The 24,647-nt window shown below is 36.2% G+C and overlaps 4 protein-coding genes and 1 long non-coding RNA gene across 13 annotated transcripts; 3 read left to right on the top strand and 2 right to left on the bottom strand.

Annotated features, from left to right (window-relative positions):
* The first annotated feature begins 139 nt into the window (after window positions 1–139).
* Window positions 140–3,614, top strand: Rnmt (RNA guanine-7 methyltransferase). The gene is made up of 7 exons (XM_076814739.1): window positions 140–642; window positions 728–926; window positions 1,876–2,132; window positions 2,243–2,424; window positions 2,496–2,705; window positions 2,779–2,984; window positions 3,071–3,614. Exons 1-7 carry the CDS (start codon window positions 403–405, stop codon window positions 3,148–3,150), a joined length of 1,374 nt encoding a protein of 457 aa, XP_076670854.1. The 5' UTR covers window positions 140–402; the 3' UTR covers window positions 3,151–3,614.
* A 251-nt stretch (window positions 3,615–3,865) lies between these two features.
* Window positions 3,866–10,156, top strand: Top1 (DNA topoisomerase 1). Of its 2 annotated transcripts, XM_076814722.1 has the most exons (12): window positions 3,866–4,373; window positions 4,645–4,690; window positions 5,269–5,662; window positions 5,748–6,073; window positions 6,152–6,303; window positions 6,394–6,579; window positions 6,658–6,819; window positions 6,894–6,979; window positions 7,342–8,315; window positions 8,400–8,850; window positions 8,909–9,058; window positions 9,137–10,156. In XM_076814722.1, the coding sequence occupies exons 1-12, from the start codon at window positions 4,332–4,334 to the stop codon at window positions 9,237–9,239; spliced, it is 3,072 nt and encodes a 1,023-aa protein (XP_076670837.1). In that variant the 5' UTR covers window positions 3,866–4,331; the 3' UTR covers window positions 9,240–10,156. The 2 variants fall into 2 exon arrangements, with proteins under 2 accessions (XP_076670837.1, XP_076670839.1); XM_076814724.1 differs by lacking the exons at window positions 3,866–4,373; window positions 4,645–4,690; window positions 5,269–5,662; ... (3 more) ...; window positions 6,658–6,819; window positions 6,894–6,979 and adding an exon at window positions 7,058–7,243.
* A 1,598-nt stretch (window positions 10,157–11,754) lies between these two features.
* Mxt (Eukaryotic translation initiation factor mextil) lies at window positions 11,755–19,368 on the bottom strand. Of its 6 annotated transcripts, none has more exons than XM_076814731.1 (12): window positions 19,248–19,368; window positions 17,880–17,998; window positions 17,612–17,752; window positions 17,370–17,539; window positions 17,102–17,297; window positions 16,773–16,844; window positions 15,761–15,821; window positions 15,387–15,675; window positions 15,055–15,307; window positions 14,859–14,980; window positions 13,238–13,377; window positions 11,755–13,173 (listed from the first exon to the last, which is right to left on the bottom strand). In XM_076814731.1, exons 2-11 carry the CDS (start codon window positions 17,986–17,988, stop codon window positions 13,273–13,275), a joined length of 1,518 nt encoding a protein of 505 aa, XP_076670846.1. In that variant the 5' UTR covers window positions 17,989–17,998; window positions 19,248–19,368; the 3' UTR covers window positions 11,755–13,173; window positions 13,238–13,272. The 6 variants fall into 6 exon arrangements, with proteins under 6 accessions (XP_076670846.1, XP_076670851.1, XP_076670852.1 ...); XM_076814736.1 differs by having other exon boundaries at window positions 11,755–13,165; XM_076814737.1 differs by having other exon boundaries at window positions 14,859–14,974.
* On the top strand, window positions 19,133–20,251 carry LOC143370108 (uncharacterized). The gene is made up of 2 exons (XR_013085559.1): window positions 19,133–19,302; window positions 19,388–20,251. It is a non-coding gene; the product is annotated as an uncharacterized LOC143370108 (long non-coding RNA).
* LOC143370104 (neuroguidin-A) lies at window positions 19,483–24,332 on the bottom strand. 3 transcript variants are annotated; one of them, XM_076814744.1, is made up of 5 exons: window positions 23,559–24,027; window positions 23,322–23,463; window positions 22,926–23,255; window positions 22,503–22,853; window positions 19,483–22,424 (listed from the first exon to the last, which is right to left on the bottom strand). In XM_076814744.1, the coding sequence occupies exons 1-5, from the start codon at window positions 23,571–23,573 to the stop codon at window positions 22,399–22,401; spliced, it is 864 nt and encodes a 287-aa protein (XP_076670859.1). In that variant the 5' UTR covers window positions 23,574–24,027; the 3' UTR covers window positions 19,483–22,398. The 3 variants fall into 3 exon arrangements, with proteins under 3 accessions (XP_076670859.1, XP_076670858.1, XP_076670856.1); XM_076814743.1 differs by lacking the exon at window positions 23,559–24,027 and adding an exon at window positions 24,087–24,332 and having other exon boundaries at window positions 22,926–23,463; XM_076814741.1 differs by having other exon boundaries at window positions 22,926–23,463; window positions 23,559–24,023.
* Between the last annotated feature and the right edge of the window lie 315 nt (window positions 24,333–24,647).

The raw sequence follows: 24,647 nt of genomic DNA, 5'->3' as shown, positions 1-24,647 counted from the left end.
TATAAGAAAGTAAATAAATTATATATATCGTTAAGATGGCTATTATCAATGGACTGTAAATTAATAAGTTTACGCGTAATAATGGTAGAAGAAATATTCGGCTGACCTTACAGTTTGCAGGGTATTTTCGTGAAATATAATTCATGTTGCCAGCATTGATAATACCGGTTCGTTGCATTGAAAATAAAGCAATATCGAAGAACTACATATAGGTGCTACGGTTACTGTAGTGCAACGTGTGTGACTACTCGCGAGAGGTTTGTTTTTATTTGAACTTGGATCAATGGAATGATTCGCATAGGGGTGTTTATAGCGCAACATCCGTTGACGTATACAAGTATTTATTGTAAGAAAATATAGAATAGATTTTAATAATTCCTCTAAATTGCCTCTTACTTCGAAATGTCCGCACCTTATCGCGAAGAAACAAAGGAGGCCAAAGAAGAACAAGATACAGTAACAGTATCAGAGCAACACACTGCAAAGAGATCCCTCGAAACAAGTTCACAAACATCTTGTTCGAAAAGAGAACGAGACCATGAAACAAATGACAAGAACTGTACACAGCAAAGTGGAAAAAAACGAAAGCATTCTCCAGACTCAGAGCCATCTAAGATAGCAAAATGCGATATCGGACAAAATGTATATTTAAATATATTATATGTGCATCCTTTAAGCCTCCTATCCGTTAAATAATCCTTATACGAATACAATTTGTACATTGCAGGTTAACAATACTCCCTCTGATTTATCTACTGGCAGTAGTAGGGAGAAAGAAATACCCAAGCCAGAAGTATGCACTAGCAATACAGTATTAATTGCGGCACATTATAATTCGCTAGAAGAGAAAGGTTTTTTAAAGAGGAATCAAAGTCGTATCTTATATATGAGAAACTTCAATAACTGGATTAAAAGCATGCTAATAGGTAAGATCCTGGTTTACGAACATATAAATCAATGATTTGTCCTTAACCCCTAGGCTACTGTGGGGTCCTATAGGCGCTTTGAAATTTTGCGTTTGTGATACTGAGAGCGCCTATAGGTGCTTATTCCATTGTGGTCGCCTAAGACTGAGGGTACCTAAAGGCACTAGACGCAGTTTGGCTTTCTGACACAGAAGGCGCCTATAGGTGCCCTGAAAATTTTATTGATAATTATTCCGATAGATCTTATCTCAGTTAGACGAAAGTGAATGCTAATTTTGCTGTTACATATTCCGTTAGTCACATGTTATTTAAATATGTAGGCGATGCGTAATAAATCAAAATATGTTAGGAGCCGCATATAATTCCAAGTACTGTAATGCGAAGAAACAAGTATGCAACTGGAAGAAACTTATCTTTTTCTAAATTTCATTTACACTTAATAAAACAAGTTTTACGCAAATACTGCTCAGGTAGAATACATGAATATAAATCAAAAGGTGGAAATCCTAATAATCAGCCTTTTCGCTTGATACAAAGGCATTTTCCGTCTCTATACGTGAAAAATGTAGCAATTCGGAAAAACACAAGGCGCAAATGTGTAGTGTGTCGAAAACATAAGAAAAGAAGTGAGACACATTACGAATGTAAGAAATGTGATGTAGGAGTATGTATTTATCCATGTTTCGAATTATATCACAGTTTACTAGATTATTAGATATATTGTGAAAAAAAGCTTTACATTAATATTAATTTTTTTAATATTTATAGTAGCAATTCGGTTCAGAGTAAAAGAAACAAATAATATTGCTTTAATATAGTGAAATTCAGTTTTTTGATTATTGAAATATGTTTTAACAAAAATGCATCCCTGCCCAACATTTCGCTGTTCTCAGCGTACATCGTAACTGAATTCGTTAACAGGCTATTACAAAGAAAATTTCATTTACAGCTGAATATATTGACAAAGTGAAACAGGACAAAATGCATGGAGTTTCTTTGAGGGTATTGGATATGTGCTGCGGAAAGGGAGGTGATCTATTTAAATGGATGAAAGTAAATATATCGCACGTGATTTGCGCTGACCTGGCTGAAGTTTCAGTCGAACAATGTCAACATCGATACAACGAGATATTGAACAGAAAATCTAACGATAGAGGGTTCGCACCTATTTTCACCGCTGAATTTATAGCGGCCGATTGTACAAAGGTAATTGCTCATCACATACGTCGTAAGAGACGAAAGGTTGAAAAACAGTCGGTATCGCGAAATGTTTTATATGTTTGTCAATGGAAATTAGTTATAAATAAGGGTTTCAGGTTCGTTTAAGGGAAAAGTACAAGGATCCTTGCGTGCATCTAGATTTTGTCAGCTGCCAATTTGCATTCCACTATAGCTTCGAATCACTGGAACAAGCAGAATGTATGTTGAAGAATGCCAGCGAATGTCTTAAGCCGGGAGGCTACTTTATCGGGACTATTCCAGATGCGTACGATCTAGTGTATGTTTATATATTCACCAGTCATCTTAGATCTTTCGAAAGTTCGTTTCAAAATACTTTCTTTTCATCAGTTCTAGGTGGCAGAAGTGTGACGGGAATAAGCTTGGGAATGAAATTTACAATGTAGAATTTTTTTGCGATAAAAAGAAACCGCCACTGTTTGGCGCTAAGTACAACTTTCATCTAGAAGGCGTTGTCGATTGCCCAGAGTTTCTCGTTCATTTACCCACTCTTTGTAAACTAGCGTCGAAATATGATTTGGAATTGGTGATGTTTGAAAGGTAAAGAATGTCTAAAAAAAAACAGTGTATTCGAATATGCACGAGGTACAAATATCGTGTTCTGTAATTGCAGATTTGACGATTACTACGAACGTATGAAAAATGAAGGTAGATCAGTACTGGCTAAAATGCAGGCTTTAGAAACTTATCCGCCATATCATGAGACGCCACTTCTTGGCAACGCCACGCAAGATTATCAACATGCCATACAGTACATGCAAAATCTACCAGGCCACCGTAAGATCGGAACTTTGTCTCAAGCAGAATGGGAAGTTATCTGTTAGTAAAAGAATTCTTCTCTCAACTTCGAGAATCACGATTAATGTTATTATTATACTATTAATGGCTGTCTTGTTTATTCGCAGCTCTATATGCTGCGTTTGCCTTTCAAAAAGTGAAAACTGACAGGAACAGCGAGGGGAAGTCAGAGCATGCGAAGTCATAAAAATTAAGAACCCTATAGCATTGATTCGATAGTTTAAAATTGGGTTAAAGAAAAACAATTATGATCATTGATTTTATATTGTATAAACTAGCCTGTTACTATAGAAATACATGAACGTGTAACTATAGTACACAGTCACCTATATTTTATATAACTTTTTTTTAATGAATTTCAATAATACATCACGCATAATAGTCATATGTATTATACATTTTCATCTGTATAACTGTCTGTATAAAATATGCTTTCTATAAACTGTTCATATAAAGTTGAAGATAAATGATCCAGTACTATTGCTTGTATGGTGACAAGATAACTGTATAAAGTATTTAACACGCATTGCTATCTGTTTAATAGATTTAAATATAATCGGTTAACACTTGAATTTTCTTGTTTATTTAACAAGCTCATTGGTTCTTTGACAAATATACAAATAAATGGAATTTTGACACATGGCGGAGAAACTCGAATTTCATTCTTTTCTTTTAAAATGTTTACGTAGAAAAAAGATATACATTACTAATGCATATTCATACGTGGATACGCTTGCGTGCAGTAAAAAGCAACGGGAGAATCTCGCGACAATAACCACCGAAGAGCATCATTGCGCCATCGCAAAATTAATATTTAATTCGTGAAACGTCGTACGAAAGAACGTTGTCCATGCACATACGATGAGCTTCGATACCCATGTTCGATTGTTGCGTTACGAGCGTGCCTGTTCGCAGACGAAGTTGTGCCGCGTGAGCAAAAAATTGGGGAGCCGGTTCTTCAAAATTAAAGCGATTCCGATCAATGGGAAGCCGCGCTGAGTGCTTGTTTTATTAAATACTTTTCAATGGTCTACTTGTAAAATCATAAGTGTGACGTTCACATGTAATTGAACGTGGTCGGAACGGAACATGATCGAATAAACAGTTACGACCACGACGGATTGCGGGGCGAAGGGTTATATCGGGGGATCGAAGAGGCGGAGCAAAGGGACGCATGCGCAGTTAGATATTTTCGATACTTAGACTGGGTCTCCTACACGATCTAAGCGTAGGCTCGGCCTGCAGTCTCGCGCGGAGTGTATAGTCGAGTAGCGAGCGACTGGTGTGCGTGTCCCCAGTCCTCTTTGCTTCTCTCGCTTCTGTTAGCCCTCGCGTTGCCAGAGTCTATCAGTCGCGTTTGTACGAGAAATGGACATCGAGCCGCCGATAACGCAGTCGAATTCCGACCCAGTAAGTCACTATTCCGTATTTATTTGTTACGCCGCGTCCACCCACGTGCATAGTTTTTCGATATTTTACACCGTATCATCGCTTTTCTCTTGAACGCACGGTGTAGATACAGACGCGAAATTTTTCTAAGTCCCAAAATGGCGTCTGGCGACTAAGTCCTACCTGGCTCGCTTCGCACTGCCAGACGTTAAGTCCGATAGAAGAGCGGACGCTTTGTACGATGCGTCCCCCTTATTAACAGCGATTTTCATGCGAATTTTCTTCGTTTTAGGAAAAGAAGGCCAAGGAGAACAGCAATGCTACCGGGAATCATAGCGGTAAGCCGTTTATTCATGGAGTTTAACATACGTGCCTCTGACATAGATGAAATCGGAACTTTACACCAGCAAAATGTTAAGTTCGACGCGGTGACCAAAGAGTTGGGGCTGCCAACGACCCGACCGGTCTGATGGTCTGACACGTGTTTCGACTCTGACGAAGCGTCTGAACTACGTGTGACTTCCTGCAATTCAAATTTTTTCACATTTCTTTTTTCATCGTTCAAATTCCCACTTGTTCGCGTCCGGTACTCGGAAAATTTTTCACTTTCATTTTTATTTTTTCGTATAAACAACAAAACTTTTTCTTCAACCGATTAAGTTTCTCCATAAGAGAGAAAAATAAAGGGAAAGTTGATTTTAAAAATTCCTTAGCAATGCATACTTAAACAAGCATGTTGAATTATGATAATAAACATAAATTAAAAATTCAAGTGGTGTATATATATATATATATATTTCTTAAATACTGCAACAATTGTGCAGTTTTACTTAAGTAATTAAGTAATTGTTAAATAAGTTTTTCTGATAAGCCTGTTAAAGTACAACCAGTACAATGTATATTTTATTATTTTTAGAAGCCCATATAAATGGAATGTCCAATGGATATGATAAAAAGAGAGAACATAAATCTGAACATAGGGATAAGGACAAAGAGCGATCTCACAAGTCGGATCATAAAGACAAAGAGAAAAGCAAGGAGAAAGATAGGAATCATAAGAGTGAACACAGAGATAAAGAAAAAGACAGACATAAACATAGTTCCAGTTCTGTTAAAGAGAAGGATAAGCATGATAGCAGTAGCAGCAACAAAGACAAGGATAAGAAGAGTAGCTCCTCGTCGAGTAAGGATAAAGAGCATAAAAGTGGTAGTTCCTCGAGCAAGGATAAAGAAAAAGACAAAAGCAAGGACAGAGAACATCATCACAAATCTAGCTCCAGCTCTAATTCCACTTCCAGGGATAAGGATAGGTAAAGGAGAAGCCTGTAATTATAGCTCCGTTCGCCGTTTCCTATTTTCTGCTTATATAAAAAGAATTGCGCTCTGTTGTTATAGGCACCACAGTAGTTCCAAGGATAAAGAAAGTTCAAGTAAAGAGAAAGACAAAGATAAAAACAAGGATAGGGATAAGGACAAGCACAAACATAGCTTGAGTTCAAGTTCTCGAGACAAGGATAAAGATAAAAGTGTATCGAAAGATAAGGAGAAGGAAAAGAAGCATTCATCGGAAAAGGACAAGGAGAGACATTCCACATCTCATACGAACGACAAGGAAAAGCATCGCTCTTCTGAAAAAGACAGGGACAAGCATAGCACATCCAATAAGGATAAACATCGCCATGACAAAGACAAAGATCGTCATCGCCACGACAAAGAGAAATGTGAGTTGCAGGTTTGAGGTGTACGGCGAGAATATAATTCGAGTCCAATCTGTTGTTTTTACTTTGTTCGATTTGCAGCAAAACATAAGGAAGAAAAAGATAAGAAGGACAAGGAAAAGGAAGACATTAGTATTAAAGTAAAAGAAGAGGTAATGGATGAGAAACCAAATCACGTGGAACCTGAATTTCATTATAAGGCTGGTCATAGTTTGAAACAGGAAGTGAAGGAGGTACCTGCACCTTTGTTTTTCCAGTAATATTATAATAAAACGTCTAATGATCAATGACAGAAATTTCGAGGAACAAATTGTACATTGCAGGAAGCCGTTTCGCAAATAGAACCAGAAGATGACGATGACAGTGGCGGAGAGCAACCGTTATACATTAAGGAAGACGAGGATGAAGACGAGGATGCTAGTATGGATTCAGCCAATAACACTAGACTTTCGGATCTCCATAATACGACCATTAAATCTGTGGAAGAGTCTGATGAAAATATGCCCCTAGTAAGTAAAACTCACATTTATGTTATCACACTATTATATTACAAAATATGTACCTTGTATACGATAAAACTTATGTAGAGCGCAAGGTCCGGGACCCCTAAGAGCATTAAAAGAAGTCTAGAATCGGAAGAAGACGAGGATGTACCACTTTCTGCGCGCAAGAAATCTAAGAAAAGCGAAACAAAAACAAAGAAAAAGAAACGGAAGCACGAAGATGACGACGACGACGAAATTCAAGAGGTAATACAGTTGCTTACTGTTAAGTATATTAATAATGAAACAATACGTGTTTACTTTTTGCTTTTGTTTTATAGAAACCAAAGAAGAAGGGTATAAAAGGGACGAAGCGAGAGAATGCAAGGAAGAAGAAACAAGAAGACGAACAAGAAGTCTGGAAATGGTAAAATTCTTTCACCATTCTCGTCGTTTAAAAATCCCGCGTAAAATGGACAAGATTAGGTTATGTTATTTAGTCTTGTGCTACCAGTACAGCATTTCTAAAGTCCAGTAATTGAAAAGATGAATGACACACACAGTGTTTGAAGTTAGATATGATTAGAATTATCATCAAACTTAATGTAACGTTCACAAAAATTTCAATTTTCAAAATTGGTCGTAAATATAGTATCAAATCTGAAGTTCTTAAGCACTTATCCCATTTAAGGTTATGATCTCCTGTGTAACACATTTTTATTATAACGTTAACACGATAAATAATTAATTAAGTGGAGGATAATAAAAGTGATACAAAAATTGTTTTAGGTGGGAAGAAGAGAAGAAGAACGATGGAAAGAAATGGACATTCTTGGAGCATAAAGGGCCAGTATTTGCACCTGCGTACGAGCCGCTTCCTCCCGATGTGAAGTTTTATTACAACGGCAAGGAAATGAAACTGACTCCAGACACGGAGGAAGTTGCAACTTTCTACGCGCGGATGTTGGACCACGATTACACTACAAAACCAGCGTTCAACACAAACTTCTTTCATGACTGGCGAGAAGTAATGTCCGATTCGGAGAGAGCGAAAATAGTCGATTTAACCAAGTGCAATTTTAAGGAGATGCATGCGTATTTCATTCAAAAAAGCGAGGAACGAAAAGCTATGACGAAAGAAGAGAAGCAGAAAATAAAGTTACAGAACGAGGAGATCCAAAAGGAGTATGGCCTTTGTGTTATCGACGGGCATAAAGAGAAAATAGGAAATTTCAAAATTGAACCTCCTGGTTTGTTTAGAGGTCGCGGTGAGCACCCTAAAATGGGTAAATTGAAAAAGAGAGTTATGCCCGAGGATATTCTCATCAATTGCTCCAAAGACTCGAATGTACCAAAGCCACCGGAAGGCCACAGATGGAAAGAGATTCGGCACGATCCTAATGTTACGTGGCTCGCCTCTTGGACAGAAAATATTCAAGGGCAAGTGAAATACGTTATGTTGAATCCATCGAGTAAGCTTAAAGGAGAGAAGGATTGGCAGAAGTATGAGACCGCTAAGAAATTAGCAATATCGATAGACAAAATTCGCGCTGAGTATAGAGAAGACTGGAAGAGTAAAGAAATGCGTATAAGGCAGAGAGCTGTTGCATTATATTTTATAGACAAATTAGCGCTCAGGGCTGGTAACGAGAAGGACGAGGATCAGGCAGATACTGTAGGTTGTTGCTCCTTACGAGTGGAGCACATCACGTTGCTCGAACAGAAAGATGGGAAAGAATATGTAGTTGTATTTGATTTCTTAGGTATGCGCAGCTGTTCAATTAGATTAACTAACTTTCCATGGTTAGTTTGATATTTTTACATCTCCCTTTTAATGTGTGTTGCAGGTAAGGATTCAATAAGATATTACAATGAAGTGCCAGTAGAGAAACGAGTATTCAGGAATTTGCAACTATTTATGGAGAATAAATCTCCTAGTGATGATTTATTTGATCGTCTTAATACGACTGTAATGAATAAGCATTTGAACGAATTGATGGAAGGTCTTACTGCTAAAGTATTCAGAACATACAACGCGTCATGGACGCTACAGCAACAACTGGATCAGCTGACAAATCCCGATGATACAGAAGCGGAAAAGATATTGTCGTATAATAGAGCAAATCGAGCAGTCGCGATATTGTGTAATCACCAGCGTTCAGTGCCTAAAACTCACGCCAAATCGATGGAGAATCTCAAGACAAAGATAGAAGCTAAGAAAGAAGCTATAGCTGATGCAGAGCTTGCTGTAAAGGATGCTAAGCGTGACGCGAAGCATGGATCTGTCAAGGAGAAAGTGTATGTAAATTGTATTTATATACGATGGACGTATTCAATAATGTACCTGTTGTTTCAGTGTATATGAAAAGAAGAAGAAAACTCTCGACAGATTAAAGGAGCAACTGACAAAGCTGGAGGTGCAAGCAACGGATAAGGAAGAAAATAAAGAAATCGCACTGGGCACGTCCAAGCTGAACTATCTCGATCCTAGGATCTCTGTTGCATGGTAATTTTTATCATCCTCTTTCTCTCTTCCTTGAAAGCATCATTTCAGTTCTTATTCCCTTTTTCTTGTCTTTTTTAGGTGTAAGAAGAACAATGTCCCTATTGACAAAATTTACAACAAAACTCAAAGGGATAAATTTAGATGGGCAATAGATATGGCAGGACCTGACTATGTCTTTTAACCCTGTAGAAGATTGGTTATTCTGTAAGAAAATAACTCCCATTGATTGTATTTAGTGAATTTTTTGTTTTAATAATCGGGAGGAAAGTAATGGCATAATTTTCTATATTTACGAAATATAAATGCGAGAATGTGGAGACATATTTTATATAGAACAACCAATGTGTTAAATTTTCGGTAAAGACCTTATAATCGGTGTTTAATCGACACATACTCGTAGTCTAAAGCTGATCGCTTAGCAATCATTGCATAAGAATTTTAGCGGTCGCATTTGCATGTAGGAGTTTAACTGATCTTATAAATATTGAACGTGACAATTGATTAGTTTGGCAACAATTTACATCTTTTAGGTAGAAATTTCTAATATGTGTGAGTTATATATATATATAAAAAAAATGAAGTGAAGCAAGATTTGTACGAGTGATCTAAATTTAGAGGACATATTTCGGTTACTTGAATAGTACAAGAATTTTACGACCTCTAAATTTAGAAGTACACCAATAAGTATGGGCTGCCGCATTGTAAATAGAATTATTCATGAAAACTTTGCCAGCCAAACAAGTGGAGGAGCAGATATAACGTGTATTAGATCGATAAAAGCGCGTCTGCGAAACGAGCAGATAATTTTATAACCATTTAATTTTGACATTTTCTTATAAATGTATAGTATCATCGCCGGAATGTTATATCGTGCATTATAACATTTCTGGAATATTTAGAGTGGTGCGCTGTATGTGAAGTTTTTAATACCAAATTTATGAAAACAAAATTGTGGTTAGCAGAGCTCGATTGGATTATAGTGTCCCAGATCAAGAGTATAGTGATGTATTTAAAAAGTAGGTTATCGCTTTTAGCGATTTATGTTTTATAAAACAAAATGTTTAGACTATAATAAATGTGAACACAGTGTATCCATCACATTTTTTTAATACTTATATACATTCAAACCTTGTGATCACTATGGTATTAAGCTCCTTGCGAGAAAGCTACTGATTTTGATGTGTTTAAAATCTTGCTCGTTACGTTCTGTAATGTAATTCTCGTAGATTCGTATTTAGTAGCAGGATGTACGAGTTTGTTGCAATATTACGTGAAATTCCTTGTTCTACACGAGCTATAACTGTCTATCTTTTGTACAAGGTATTCTGTAATAAAGAATATCTGTTTATGTGACTAATGGGACTCAAGTTACATATTAATGTTTGAGAATATGAGATATTTTCTTCTAATTTGTTACAAACATAAGTAAATGATACTTAGAATAAATTGTGCTATTGCCTATTTATCGGGGAATATGTAACAGGGACGAGTAATTCTTTTTCATTAGAGTAGCTCATAGTACCGCCAATTCATCCTTACGCCACGAACAATAGAGAACAACAACACTGACATGTCCAACAATCACGTTCCTTTGTATTATTGAATTCTGTGTCATAGATTGCTCGTCACTGACAAAATATTCCTGTGACTCTATGTTGTATGCGTATAAATACATGTACACTGTCATTTACGCCCATAATTATATATAGGTATACATATTTAAGTAAACTACAATGATAGAAATTATACAGCGTCTAATTGGAATGGTGGTTCTTTATAATCCCCGTTTTGCCGAGTTGATTACACGTTAGATAATTTTGTTTGAAAAGGTGTAACATGCGTGTCTGCTTAATTTGAAAGATAAGGTAACATTGAAGACCACTATTCTCACGAAACTGCCAATCATTGTACGATTAATCGTATAATTTAATAGTCTGCTATGCTACAGAACCAGTTTCTCAATTTAGTTATAATTCTCGTAATACTTTAAAGGTTTTTATCGACAATTCATAACGAGGGTGTTTTATTTATAACTCACGACTTACTACTTACTAACTATTTAGACAATTGTACTCGACGTATGTATGAACGATCAGTCTTGATTGTACTTCTCTTTTTTTCTCCCAATCGTCTTTATGATTGGCGAATACGTTTTCAAGGCCGAAACTGGTACTGTCCTTAGACTAAATTAATTTATACGATGATAAAGTAGACTGAACTTAAGGTACATATATGCATATGTTCTCAAATTATGTACTGAAATTATTTGCAATGTAGGAGTTATAGTAATTAATTATCATGATAGAATTTTAATGAGATGCAATCAATGAGTAGGCCTTTGATATCGAATGTTTCATGCACATAATATCAGATGATATAACATTTTTAACTTTTACAAGAAGCGAAGAATATGAATGCAATTGATATCTAGTACAATGGAGTCTGCACAATCTGAAGGTGTATGTATATTTCGGACATTACCATTTCTATACGGTACTGGAATAATAAAACTTATAGCGCTGAAAGGTCAGTCCACTCATTTACATATCCACTTTGAACGTTTACTTGTTAACAATGAGTAATGGTCTTGGTCCAGTTCAATTGTATACAGTTAGGAAAACAAATGTCTAAGCTACTTACAGGGTCGCTCGAACTTTATCGTACTTTAAGGAAAAGAAAAACTTAACCGGGCGAAATGCTTATTTTTATTCATTTATTATTAAAGAGCAAAGTACAATAATATAACATATTACTGCAGTTAGTGATAATAGAAATAAATTACTAATAATTTAATTCAAATAATTTCTGTAAATTTGTAATAAATATTAAACGACGTAAAAACTTACAAACATAACGTCCCATATACGTGCAGTACAATTTTGCCCGAAATTAAATAAATAAATATTAAACTTTTTCCTTCTATCGTGGATGTTCCAAGCCAGAAAATAATTAAAACCGTACAAACATAACTGTTCCAACGTTCAAACAATAAATACGCCAAAAATAAAAGGTTCGTATAATAGAAACAAGAACAATCGTGGGTAGAACCTAATTAAGAAAGTGTAAAAATACATTTGCAAAGTGTTATATTCTGGCGAGTGAAACGTTTCCAATAAATAAAACTTACAAGCTTAATTAAAAGCACAGAAATAACGATACAATAGAAAGATACCTTGTTTAATTAGAATTTGGTGTTTAAAAGAAGACTAATAGAACCGCAACCATGGATCAATCATATTATTAAACAAGATTTTTCTTTAAACGAATGCGCAACATTAAAAGTCAACGTTCCACATTAATTAGGTAAGAAAAATGACTAGCTGAAAGGCATTTTTGCTTTCATCTGTCCATACGACCGATATTATATACTGCATATGTATAACACCACCGTTTTAGTGTATAAAATATAAAATGTTGAGATTAAATGATATCTTTTTTTTTTGGTTATTATGTCACAGCAGAGTAATTACCAAAAGTGGTAGTTCCTAGTTTAAATAGGTAGACTAGACTATGCTAAATCACTGTTCGTTCCATTATTCTGTTATGTCTCTTATGCGTAACAAAAAGCTTGTTATGCGCAAAATTACTTTCTAGAATAAGAAAAATTTATACTCCAAGTATAGAGCCAATTTCCATCCGTCTGTTAGTGTAATCATTATTACAATTCTCTTTCATTCGAATCATATACCTAGAACGTACTTTGAACATGCTCAATTTTCGTGAACCAGCTGTACCTGCGCGTTTCGTACACCGCATAACGCGCGTACAGCAAAAATATTTACTGCAGCCTGCAGACTTGATTAAATAGAATTAGACATCAACGTACAACGAACTTCATGAGTCTTCCGCATACAAGTGCAATACAAAAAGCATAAATGCTTAAAAAAATATTATAAATTATCTTGACAAAATTTCGATCTCAACACGCACAAATTCATAGAAATATATCAGCGCTTATCTTGGCATTGATATTAGCCACCTTGTATTGCTATAATTAAATTGAGCGATACATGCTGCCTGGCTCATCAATCATTTTACACGTGGATGTCGGCGAGAACGTGTGTACACCGCATTCTTGCTCGTTTACGAACAATACCATACTGATTTCTTTGTTTCTGAAAATTTATCACAATACATCGAGGTAAAAGATCGACGTAGAGATTACTATCTAGTACATACGATTTCACGATGATCGAAACGCTAGTCTCTCAATTTCATTCCGGATCAGTTTCCCCCTCTCCAATGGGCAATACTGTAACAAGTCCGGCAGCTACTACTTTAGCTTTATACGCCTCCGGTTCGAACCAGCGAATCGGTGCCTGTTAAACATAAAGCTATTGTTAATGTACGCTTATCGATGGTAACGTTATATATGATATAGTCGAGGATATGGTGGCTTGTACTTTACCTGGATATGTTGTTACAAGCAGCATGCTTTGAATTTGTAAAGCAAATGTTAAATGGTTTACGTACGTACATGCCTTCTTAATGTAATGATACAAACGTTCTTAATGTAATTGTATATTGTATAGATAAGATTTTGCTACGGTGCTATTATAATATTTGTAAGTACACGAGCTTTAAAAATGTAATAAGTAAAAATGCTTTATTATCATTGAAATCTCATAAAGGTTGTGTACAATGATATCCTCCTCGTTATAAATAATTTTTAATTTCTTATGTTGCGTATAAAATGTCAGTACTTTTCTTCCCGCCACATTAAATAAAAATAATAAAAGTTACAACAACTCTGCAAATTCATTTAATAATAAACTATGTAAATGTCGAACGAATTCGTACTATGAATTACAAAAAACGAGAAATACTTGTAGGAACATGACGATTATAGTTCTGGTGACAAACATAACATAATATATATTCAGTTTTCAGTCTACATTGCTGACCATACTCTCTGCTTAACAAAGAAAAATACTAAATCTTTATCTCTTTAATAACATAAAACGGAAGAACATACTTAAAAACAGTTCCTTGTACCTTATTAAACGATACCGTGTAATATGAAGCTATGACGTAGCTATAGTGAAATACGTATTGTACTAATACAATGCACGTTCGCTAATATATATATTAATATAATGTAAAAGCAGTACACATATTAATATAAGCATTAATATTGTGTATTAGTACAATGACGAAATAAGTTGCCATTCTTCTTAAATAAAATTATTAAATAACACTAAGAATAAATCTTATGTATAACAAGTTTTCCATATAATACTGATAACGCAAGAATTTTTTTGGTAAAAAGTATTACATATATCACGTAATATATGGTAGTAACATAAAATCTTTGGTTTAAGTACATGTGTCTTCACATTTGAATCCGATGTTTATCGCATGCTGTTGTGAACATGCCATTTAGAACATCGAGCTTCGCGATTTAATGGTCATGGAAAATTGAGAATAATCCTGAATTGGATTTAGATATTTCCGATCAAAGTTAAGGGTTGTCGAGTGACTATACTTTCATCACAATTACACGCCGATAACGAAAACTTGCTTTCTCTTTGATCCTACTGTGTCATCATCCTTTCTGCATTATTACTGCGGTCAATATCCTATTACGAGTATTATAAATGTATAACAAACAAACGTGTAATAGTCAGTTTAGCATCAGCACATTCCAGCGTTGAGGATGAGTGTAAACTCCAAGACATAGTTATATTCAATCCGAGTATCATTAATTTCGAGGCATTAAGTTTGCGTAATCTTGTAAGAAAGATTAGTAACTAACACTGTTGCACATCAGGTGATTAGCATTGGTATCGCATTGATGTACCTTGCGAACAATGTTGGGACACTCCTTTTGGATACGTGCCCAGTCCACGGGCGGCCGCTTGGCATAGGGGCCTGTTGAACACAGCAACAGAAACTCATATGTGAGTTCCCTGACTTCTGGAACTAGATGAACGTTCGCTTAAACATTGCCCGCGGTATTTACGGATGTTCAAACGAAATCACTTCGCGACTTTTACCTTCCTGAGCCGAAGGATTTGCTTCGGGAATTATAAGGGGTTTATAGGTCTCCTCACTTTCTGAAGTTGCAGTGCTATCCATATTCAATTCTCGGCTCGTATCGTTTGTAGTACTTGGAGTTAACGGCGTTTTCTGCGTGTTGGAAGGCGAGACCGAGTAGGAAGATTCCTCTTCGAAATTGAAATATTCTATACCGCTTGTAAAATTCTCAGAATCTCCCAGGAAATATTCGTCTAGGACTAGCTTGGCAGTCTAGCATATATAGCGGATAATGTGAAAATAAATCACATAATCGTGTAATTTATGTCTGTAGAACTATTAGAATTATTACCCTGACAAGATCCAGATTGCATCCTGTGATCTTCAAAGATTGGTTACCGACTGTAACCGTATATTTATATTCGCCTATACTGGCGTCGTTGGTGGAGAAGCTGTGGAGGAGTGAACTCCGTGCACGAGAGTTCTGTTGCTGGTGCTGCAATCGGTTACTTTCGTCCGATGCACTGCTGTTTAACGAGGAACTAGAACCACCCATAGCTCCCTTCTCTCCTCCACCTTGCTCCAATCTCACCGGCGATGCATTTCGTTGAATCGTATCTTTTATCAAGTCCTTCGCGTAACTGTTGCCATAAAGAGTTCGTGCATAAATTATATACCAGGAGCTTAATTAACCGGTTCAGACGGCTAAACAGAAATTCGGCTTACTGTATCTTGTCCTCGGAAGTACCCGTGATTTGGACAAGTCGTTCTTTGGCTCCAGGGTTTACTATGAAAAAAAAGAATCGTGTTAGACTCGCACAGCTTATAACATTACTATAGTATTAAACGCTTGTTACGATCCAAGGTTCATTTCGTAAATATTCATCTGTATTATGGTTAATATACAATGTATAAGTGCAGAATTACATTTCTATAAAAATGTATTAAGTAGAGGAACTTTTCAAACACTCCAAGGCAAATTATTCGTGGATTAGAACATTGACAAGTAGTTCCATATTAATTGTACACGAGTATTCCTGTGAAGAGAAGACAATGTGATCTTTAAGTGCATTTAAGGCTATAAGCATTTATAAGCAATAAAAACAATTGTATTAAACATATGGAATGCTGTTCGTAATACAACATACTTATTTAAACGTGATTTAATAAGCTGCGAACACAATGCATGATATACTAATGATAATAATATGATACTCGTAAAAAGAATTCCACAATAAAAAGAATTATGTGAGCAATCAAACTTCAAAAGCCCTTGCAGAACATTTTCGATCTTGCGTGTGGTATGACACATTCACCAATTAATTAACGAGGTAACATAGAAAAAAGGAAAACATAAGTGTTCCATGCAAATAGAAGTATGTGTAAATGAGGAATAAAAATTAAAATCAAATGGATACTGTTTTCAGAAAGGTCTCTCATAATTTGCTATTAGAGAATTTTCTAATCTTTTTCTCGTATGCGTAAAAAGATTTGGAACTAAAGTGTTTTTATGCAATCCAATAGAATATTTCCATTCATACCTGCTTTAACTATCTCGTAAATAAACAGAATTATAACAGAAACAGGATTCCAATCTTGATTAATGCGTAAAATTAATTTCGGTTGGAACAAGAATATTAGGATATGTAATAGACATAAAAAAAATATATATATAACTTGTTATTTTTGTAATGCATGAACATGATGCTATCAAGCCGTCTGCAAATTATTTGTTTACCTCGCTGGAAGGAGATGATTGTCTGGCTGAGCTCTTCAATCATGTGAACCCGCCGCCCTTTTATTCCCATCACTGTATTTTTGTGCAAATGATTTAGAAGTAGGAACATAATACTTACTACTTACAATAGGTGTGAAAAACGACATACAAATGTATACAATAACAAAAACAGAACCGAGAATATAGTGCGTGATAACTGAAATTAAAATAAATGACTGAAAGCCGAAAAGATAGGCCGTACTCTACGATTTGGCAAAGTTTTACACATATTTCTCTGCTATAATATAAAGTATTATTAAATAGACGTGGGTATCTTGAATTCTCCTTACCTTTACCAGAATCACTATTACGTATAACGACTTCATCCTTGCAGTAGTTTTTCCCAGGAATACGAGTGGGTTTAACGAATTTGCCGCTATTTTTCAGGACCTCTCCTGGCCCCAAGATCGGCGCTGCAGTGGGCGAAGTCAACGTCGCCAACGGAGATGATAACGCACTTGTAGGTGTGTCGGGAATCGCTTCTGCCTGTTAACGTCATTCGGCGTTCCCTCATGAAATGTTTCATATACACCACGGGTAAATATTAATTGGACATACATTATCCAAATGTGATAACTTCTGTGTGTAATACACATCCATAGAATCATTATGACGCCATTGCTTAGCTCTTAACTCTATAAGTTCCAGCAGGTGAACCCTAGTCGTCAGATCTAGTTTTTCGTCCTGACTTCCATTTCTGATCGCCACAAAAGCTCTATCCAGCTGATCTGCGTATCGAACCCAGAGTTATCGAAACGAAACAATACGTCATTTAGCATTCCAGTTCAACGGGTTTATACCTTTATAAAGACCTTCTAATTGATGGGCGTAAAGTTTCAAGTGATTGCACATTGTAACCACGCTTATTTGCAGCGTTCGGTCATGGAAGCCATTGGTTAGTTGCATAGCAACATTGTCGATTAAGGACACAATGTCCTCCACTGTTAAACATAATACTCAAGCTTTGACAAATAATCGAGACAACGACCGAATTCAGCTAACGAAATTTCAGCGAAAATAACGCGTATATTGTCATCCTGTATCTGGAAATATGGGAATAATAATTACCAGTCGTAATCCGCCCATCGACGGTCGAGTGGCGTTGATTCAATTTAAGCGGCCGAGGTTTTTCGACTTTCTTGATGGTTCGAGCCCTGTTCAGTTGCGTCGCGGCCATTGTATGCAATCTTAAAAATAAACAAACGAAGAAAACAAAGATGAGCTTTTACCACCCAAATAAAATAGGCATTAAATATAATTCTATTGAAACACCGCCGAGCGTAATCTACCTTAACGCGTATTTCGAATGGATTTACTTTCACGCGGATAGAAAGTAATACGTTCCAAACATCACGTTCGAAGCCGTATATATTTTAAATTAGAGACCCGTTTTTCTAACCGATTTCTCCTTGAACACCGTGCAAACTGTTTGCACGCATTCCGATGCCTAATAATGAAACAGGCGACAAGATTATTCGCGCGCAAAATAATTATCGTTCAGCTTTTCGATCACTTTACGCGAATTGAGAATTAACGATTAGGATTATCGGTAACGTTCGATGCAGAGATTATAGTTGAAAAGTGGCGCGGTTTCGTAACATATTAAATTCGTCTAATTATATCTAAACGAAGCCAACGAATAGCAATACAATATCATTTTATTTGAATCAAAAGTAATCCCTTTTCGGTTAGTTATCAGGTAATTCTCTCACTTTCAAGAGAGTATTCTCTTAAAACTCTCGATGTGTAGTTCTGCGCCGCGGGTGATTTAAAAATAACTACGGAAAAGAGGGTGGTTCGCGAAGAAAATAATGACCGATGGTAACCAAAGGAGAGAGGAAATGTTGAAAATCTAATACGCTAACGTGATTATCAACGATGTTCGTTACGCTCGTCTTCGGACGGAGCGAAACGTTTGTGTCGTTACAATGGCAGGTTATTTTGCTGTAGCCCGCGTAGCGATAAAAATAATTTATGCAGTAGCCATGTGAGCGCCTCTGGCACTTTCGACATCTTGCACGGGCGGTTAGAGGAAGAAGGGAAACATATGATAGACAAAGAGGGGCAGTTAGCAAAAGAAAGGAGAAAACAAGAATGTGTGGGAGCGGGGCAGAGGAAGGGCGGAAGAGAAGACCCAAAGGTGCAGAGGGAAAGGGAACGATGAAATCACGATGCGGAAACGGGTTTGAATGTTTTTACAGGTTCGTCGGGACGGATGATACGGATAGGATATCGTTCGTATCGAATCAGCAAAGATCGCGCAGCTCCGCCAAACTAATAAATAACGTCTGGCGTCAGCGCAAAATCCAAAATCGTGAGGAGCTGTAGACGTATATCGTGTTGGGTGGACCACTTGACGTCCAGTACACTAAGCACGTTATTCCGCGCGGCAACGATTACTCGCACCTTAATTCTTATCGCTGAAAAGTAACTCACCACCACGTCGGTCGTGCCACAGATCAACGACAGGCAGACCGTCCGAAAGAAATCGGTAAGATATGTCGTTGACATACGCTGCGAAGTTACAAACGGATGCCTTAAATTTCAAACAATAATGCCAACGCAATATTTAAAAGTCACTAGGGCAAGGATTCGAATGGGCGCCATTTCCTGGCATTTCAAACCCCGCTTTGAACAATACGGACGGGGGATAAGTACTCGAATAAATCAATTATTGACATTGAAAACATTTTATTCAGTCAGTAAGAAGCATTCTACATGATGATGATGATAGTGATGAGGATGATGACCATGATTTTCATGATGATAATGTAATAATAATAATTCATAATAATAATAATAATGACAATAATGATAATAATAATAGTAGTGATGATAATAATAATAATAATAATTCATTCATAATAACCGTTTGTAATGTACAGGTAAACTCTCTCTCGCTCTCTCTCTCTCTTTCGCTCATTCTCTCTTTCTCTTTCCATCTCGCTTTCACACGCATTGAATTGTCATAGTACATAAATTATAGAAAATTCATCAATACAGAAAACATTACATTCCTCAGACTATGAATGTAGTCAATAAATTATCCTTATCTCATTCTTCTTCTTCTTCTTATTTTTTTGCTGCAAAGATATCTTGTTACTCCATTTAGTTTGGTATTCGGCAGCGTTGTTGGATTTGAAGGACTACTTTAAACTCGCTGGCCACAGTGACGTTTACATATTTTGTGCTTTCTTTGTACATCGTTATAAGATTCCCACCTGCTAAGCAGGTTCAAAGATAACAAATCCTAGACACATCTCTCCGTAAGGCATAATATGTTCTATTATATCTCGCAACAGAATAGTAGTATCAGTAAATGTATAATTAAACATTGACACAACAATGTAAACGTAACTGATGCAGTTCCATTATTGTAAATCCATATTTCTATTGATTTGAGGTAGTGTATTCTCAATGTAACCCTATTACTTTGCTGCTATATGTTTGTGTGCGGATATGTGTCTCGTACGAATATTTCTTCACACCCGTTCACTTTTTCACTATAAGTCCAAAATATGGTAAAACATGTTAGGGAACTTTGTACTCAACAAACAGATGCGATCATAAGCGTGTAAATCTCTTTCAGATCATATTCTCGGTGATAATTCTATTTGTTGCAAACAACATGATATTCTCTCTTACGAGTATTTATAAACAGTTCAGAATATATATATGTATATATAAACGAAGAAATATGTACTATGTATATATGTATATATAAATATACACACACTCACACGCAAATCAATATTTTGGACTTACAGTTATCTCGGTTGTAAGTGTGCTTCAAAAATTATCATCTATGTACTTATAAAGTATGAGAAAACCAAATGTCGGGCAAATTTTGAAACCTGCTCCGCTGTTCGCATCGATTATTTTACACATGCCGCGTTACGTTGGAACCAGCGCGAGATTCTCGTAACAGTTCACTCGACACACATCACGATCGCGTCAAAATCTTCCCGTTATTCAGTATCCCAACTTCATTACCAAATACGACAAGGCTGCTGACATTAGGCTTGCTAGCACTTGTAAATAATGCCCAGCAATTGTGCTATTCCGTTAGTTTCTTTAACTATTATTTCATGAATAATTTATCACATTTTAATCGTCTTCACAGATTGAAAAAGAGAGGGCACATGTAACATCATGCATTACCAAGTCGGCTCAATCTATGAACACTTTTGTAAAAAATATAACATCTATGGATGGTTGAGCCCTTGGTTAGCATACAGCGAATTAGTACTTTTGAAGGTAACGGCGTATCACTTCTGCAGGAACAAGCAATGGATGTAAATATCCATGTACGATCTGTATTAAGTGCATTTAACATTATTCCCCCCTTTCGCAATAAAAGGAGACACGGTCTCTGGGCTGAAAAACATACCCACAGTTATACCTAATGTTTAAAAAATGGAACCTATTTAAGCGCAAGAGGCGGATACTTCCTGCAATTTGATTGTACAAACTCTTTTTATTCTATTGCAGAAGTGATTTTCGCTCTAGTCTTCGTATATTAGTTTTTACTTCAATATCACATATACCCCCTCCCTAAGAAACCAAACGCAGTGAACTTAAACTATACTCGAGAAATTGACGACATCAATTTTGAATTTTGACACATTCGTGTTATCCTTATATTACGTTTAATATAAGTTTAACGACATAACCAAAGTCATTTTTTTAAGTTAAAACAACGTATACAATGCGCCCCGCGGGGGCACATTGTAAAGAAAAAGAAACTTAATATAAAATATGACTCACATCGAGATATAATAGCCTCAACAGTTCACCAGGGATAAAACACAAACGAAATATACATATAATAGTAAAACTATTAACTACTTTACTACTCTAAAATAGCGAGAAAATCCTAAGACATGCGATATCGCACGACGAACATTATTCCGTAGAAGTCGCAGAATGTTTGCAATTCCCACAGTCATTTTCTCTTATTAAAGTTTGAATTCTCTAATGCTTGCACTGAATGTCTTGTGATTTTTACGCTTATGTAACAATTAATTCAATATTATCCCTCCTGCTATGTTACCGGTTTCATCTTCTATAGCTGGAGAATATCTCAAAATAAAGCAGAAAATCCTTCTGCTTTCAACTTTTACGTTTAACTTACAATTTTACATCTTGGAGCCGAAATCCATTATTTGATTAATTCTGTCACGGTTACACGTAATTTTTTTTCTTTATAAGTTAAGCTCGTATGTACCTTGACAATTACCTCTCGCATATTGGATTATTATTTCTTGCGATTCATGGAACGTTTCAACTCCATAGATAAAAATTGATTTTAGACAACAATTAAAGATTAAAATCATTATTAACTATAATTATCAATTACACGACCATTAGTATGCCTTATGCAGTAATAAATTACTATCGTGCTATTTTATTTCACCGTCGACGGTTGCCTTTTATTACTAAATGTTATGAGTTATTTAGCTTAACTTATTAACGAGTATTAATGGCATCTGCTTTCGTCAAGAAGAATTGAAGTAAATTTTTTGCATTTTACCTTAATTATTAATGCTGTATGAAATTCAGCTTTTCGAATTCTTGCAAAGCCGATCTAATGATGCCGTTTTTTCTTGAAACCTGCAGACGATTCAACGTGTATTATAAGTGTTAACTCTAACGGAGATCAAACGGATCTATTAACATAAGATAACATACTTTTCTTTGCTTTGCCTTTCTTTTGAGTTTTTCTTTTCTTGGCAGACATGGCAGATGATTCCCCGAAAGTTGTGATTTCTTCCCCAAGCGTGCCAAGAGTCGTCATCTGACGGCGTCTATGCTTCTCCTGCTTAGTGACTGGCAGACGTGTCATGTAAGTTTCTTCATACTGTATCTTCCGCTTATTCTCACGACCTAGGCTGACTTGTTTTTCGCTTAGACCATGGGTATCTTCGACAGGCGCGTCTAAATACTCTTCCTTCAATTCCCTCAAAACAGAGCCCGACACTGCACGCCTACGAGCCCTTTCACCCGCTTTACGAATCTTGTCTGCAACTGTCTCGTCCCCATCTGCGATAATAACGTAAGTGCGTTAGGCATTGTAAAGTTGCATCGCCACCAGATTCTCATCTCAATACTAACCATAATGTACGGCGGCCAATTTCGGGGGTACATAAATGTTAGGTTTTCTTGGCTGTGTAGATTTAAAGCCATCTACGCCGTCTTCCTGATCGCTGTCAGATTCTTCGTCGTTACTATCAATTTTGGCAATTAATGCGTCGGGATTCGCTTTAAAATTACTTGGGTCGTCAGTGTTAGTAGTACCCGTTACAGCAGTCTTAACAAGTTTATCTATTTGATATTTAAGTTTGTGATCTATTGGTCGGATTTTCTCTAGGACAGTCCTGATTTCAATTAAGCGATCAATCGACGGATCTCCTTCGATACGTTCTCCCGAACATTTTCTTAAGACTACGTAAGTCAAATTAATTAGATAAGAAAGTAACATATGATATTTCATCTCTAGGAAACTAAGACCTTTGTCCGTAGAAATCTCCCCATTCTTTACACGAACCAACATGTTATCTACAAGCTGATTGACTTGTAAAACATTGGCGTTCATCTCCCCAAGCAGACGGAATGCTTGCGGGAGATCCCTTTGCTCCATCTCATCGATTGCCTGTAAACATAATTTTTCATGTTTCAAAACAAACGCAACATTTAGCACGGTACCTCGCAAAATACATGCTTATTGTTAGAGAAAAAGGTATATACCCTCATTTTAGTCATATCCCAATTAAAAAAGAAGGGATATATTTATAAATATTCAATTCACGACTGATTCTCCATTCATAAAATGTTTAAATTCCTGGTTCACGCTCACTCAACTAATATTTCACAAAGTCCCTCGATACTTCCGTGCCGTCTTGCACCGTATTTATCGCAAGTCCGGCACGCAAAAATTACGATGCATTCTATTTAATTCAACGTGAAGCACGTTTCGTTCGAAAAAAATAAGTCACGCGTTGAATTCTGGTCGTAAAACTGAAGCGTAACCAATGTTTTTCTACGAGTTTCGCGTGAAAATTTGCGGAAAGGCTTAGTTTCAAGAAAAATGTCGGATCCGCGGATGTACGGGAAAAAAGCGCAATAATCTGCTGCCATCTTTCCTATTTACTAATGGATGACAGCGGAAAAAAAAACAATCAAAAATTCCCAATAGACCCGATAGAAAAATGCACTGGTTTTCCGCGATCCCCGTGGAAATCTATCGATATAATATGTTGAAAAGTTTCCACTCACCTGTACCATTGTTCTGAAACAAAAATTAACCGAACAGACGCATATCTAAATAACGTAACTTGTAATTAAACGAGTCCCCACGTGGGACGATATTTTCCTTTTCGGGGGTATATTTTTTCGCTCGGAAAAGCCTGATCAAAACACTTACTATTATCCAATAAAAATGCATCTACTCTCTAGCAGAAATATACCTCCGGATTTCCAAGAACAATCATTTTAATCCGTCACGCATTTATAGCATACCGTCTGAAGTAATAATCTGACGATTAAATGATATTTCACGTTTATAAAAGACACACTTCCTTTCAGTTTGCCGAGATAAAAAATTGCGGGAATTTCAAGAATAAACGCGATAACGGATACTTTTTATTTGGCGATTAATGTTTCAAATAACATGAGAAAAGTTTGATGGACTATTGTCTGTTATTAGATTAATCATAAGGCATAATTGAAGCGCAAATTACTCTTCAAATATTAACAATTTAAAGCGCAAGATATCCTATTAATACAAGGAGGATAGACGAAATTTTTAGCATGTGAAAAACGTGCTATCGTATTTCT

The sequence above is a fragment of the Andrena cerasifolii genome, chromosome 6, assembly GCF_050908995.1.
Source record: "Andrena cerasifolii isolate SP2316 chromosome 6, iyAndCera1_principal, whole genome shotgun sequence".
NCBI lineage: Eukaryota > Metazoa > Arthropoda > Insecta > Hymenoptera > Andrenidae > Andrena > Andrena cerasifolii.
The sequence above is the reverse complement of the archived record's forward strand: the minus strand, read 5'-3'. Positions and strand labels throughout refer to the sequence as shown.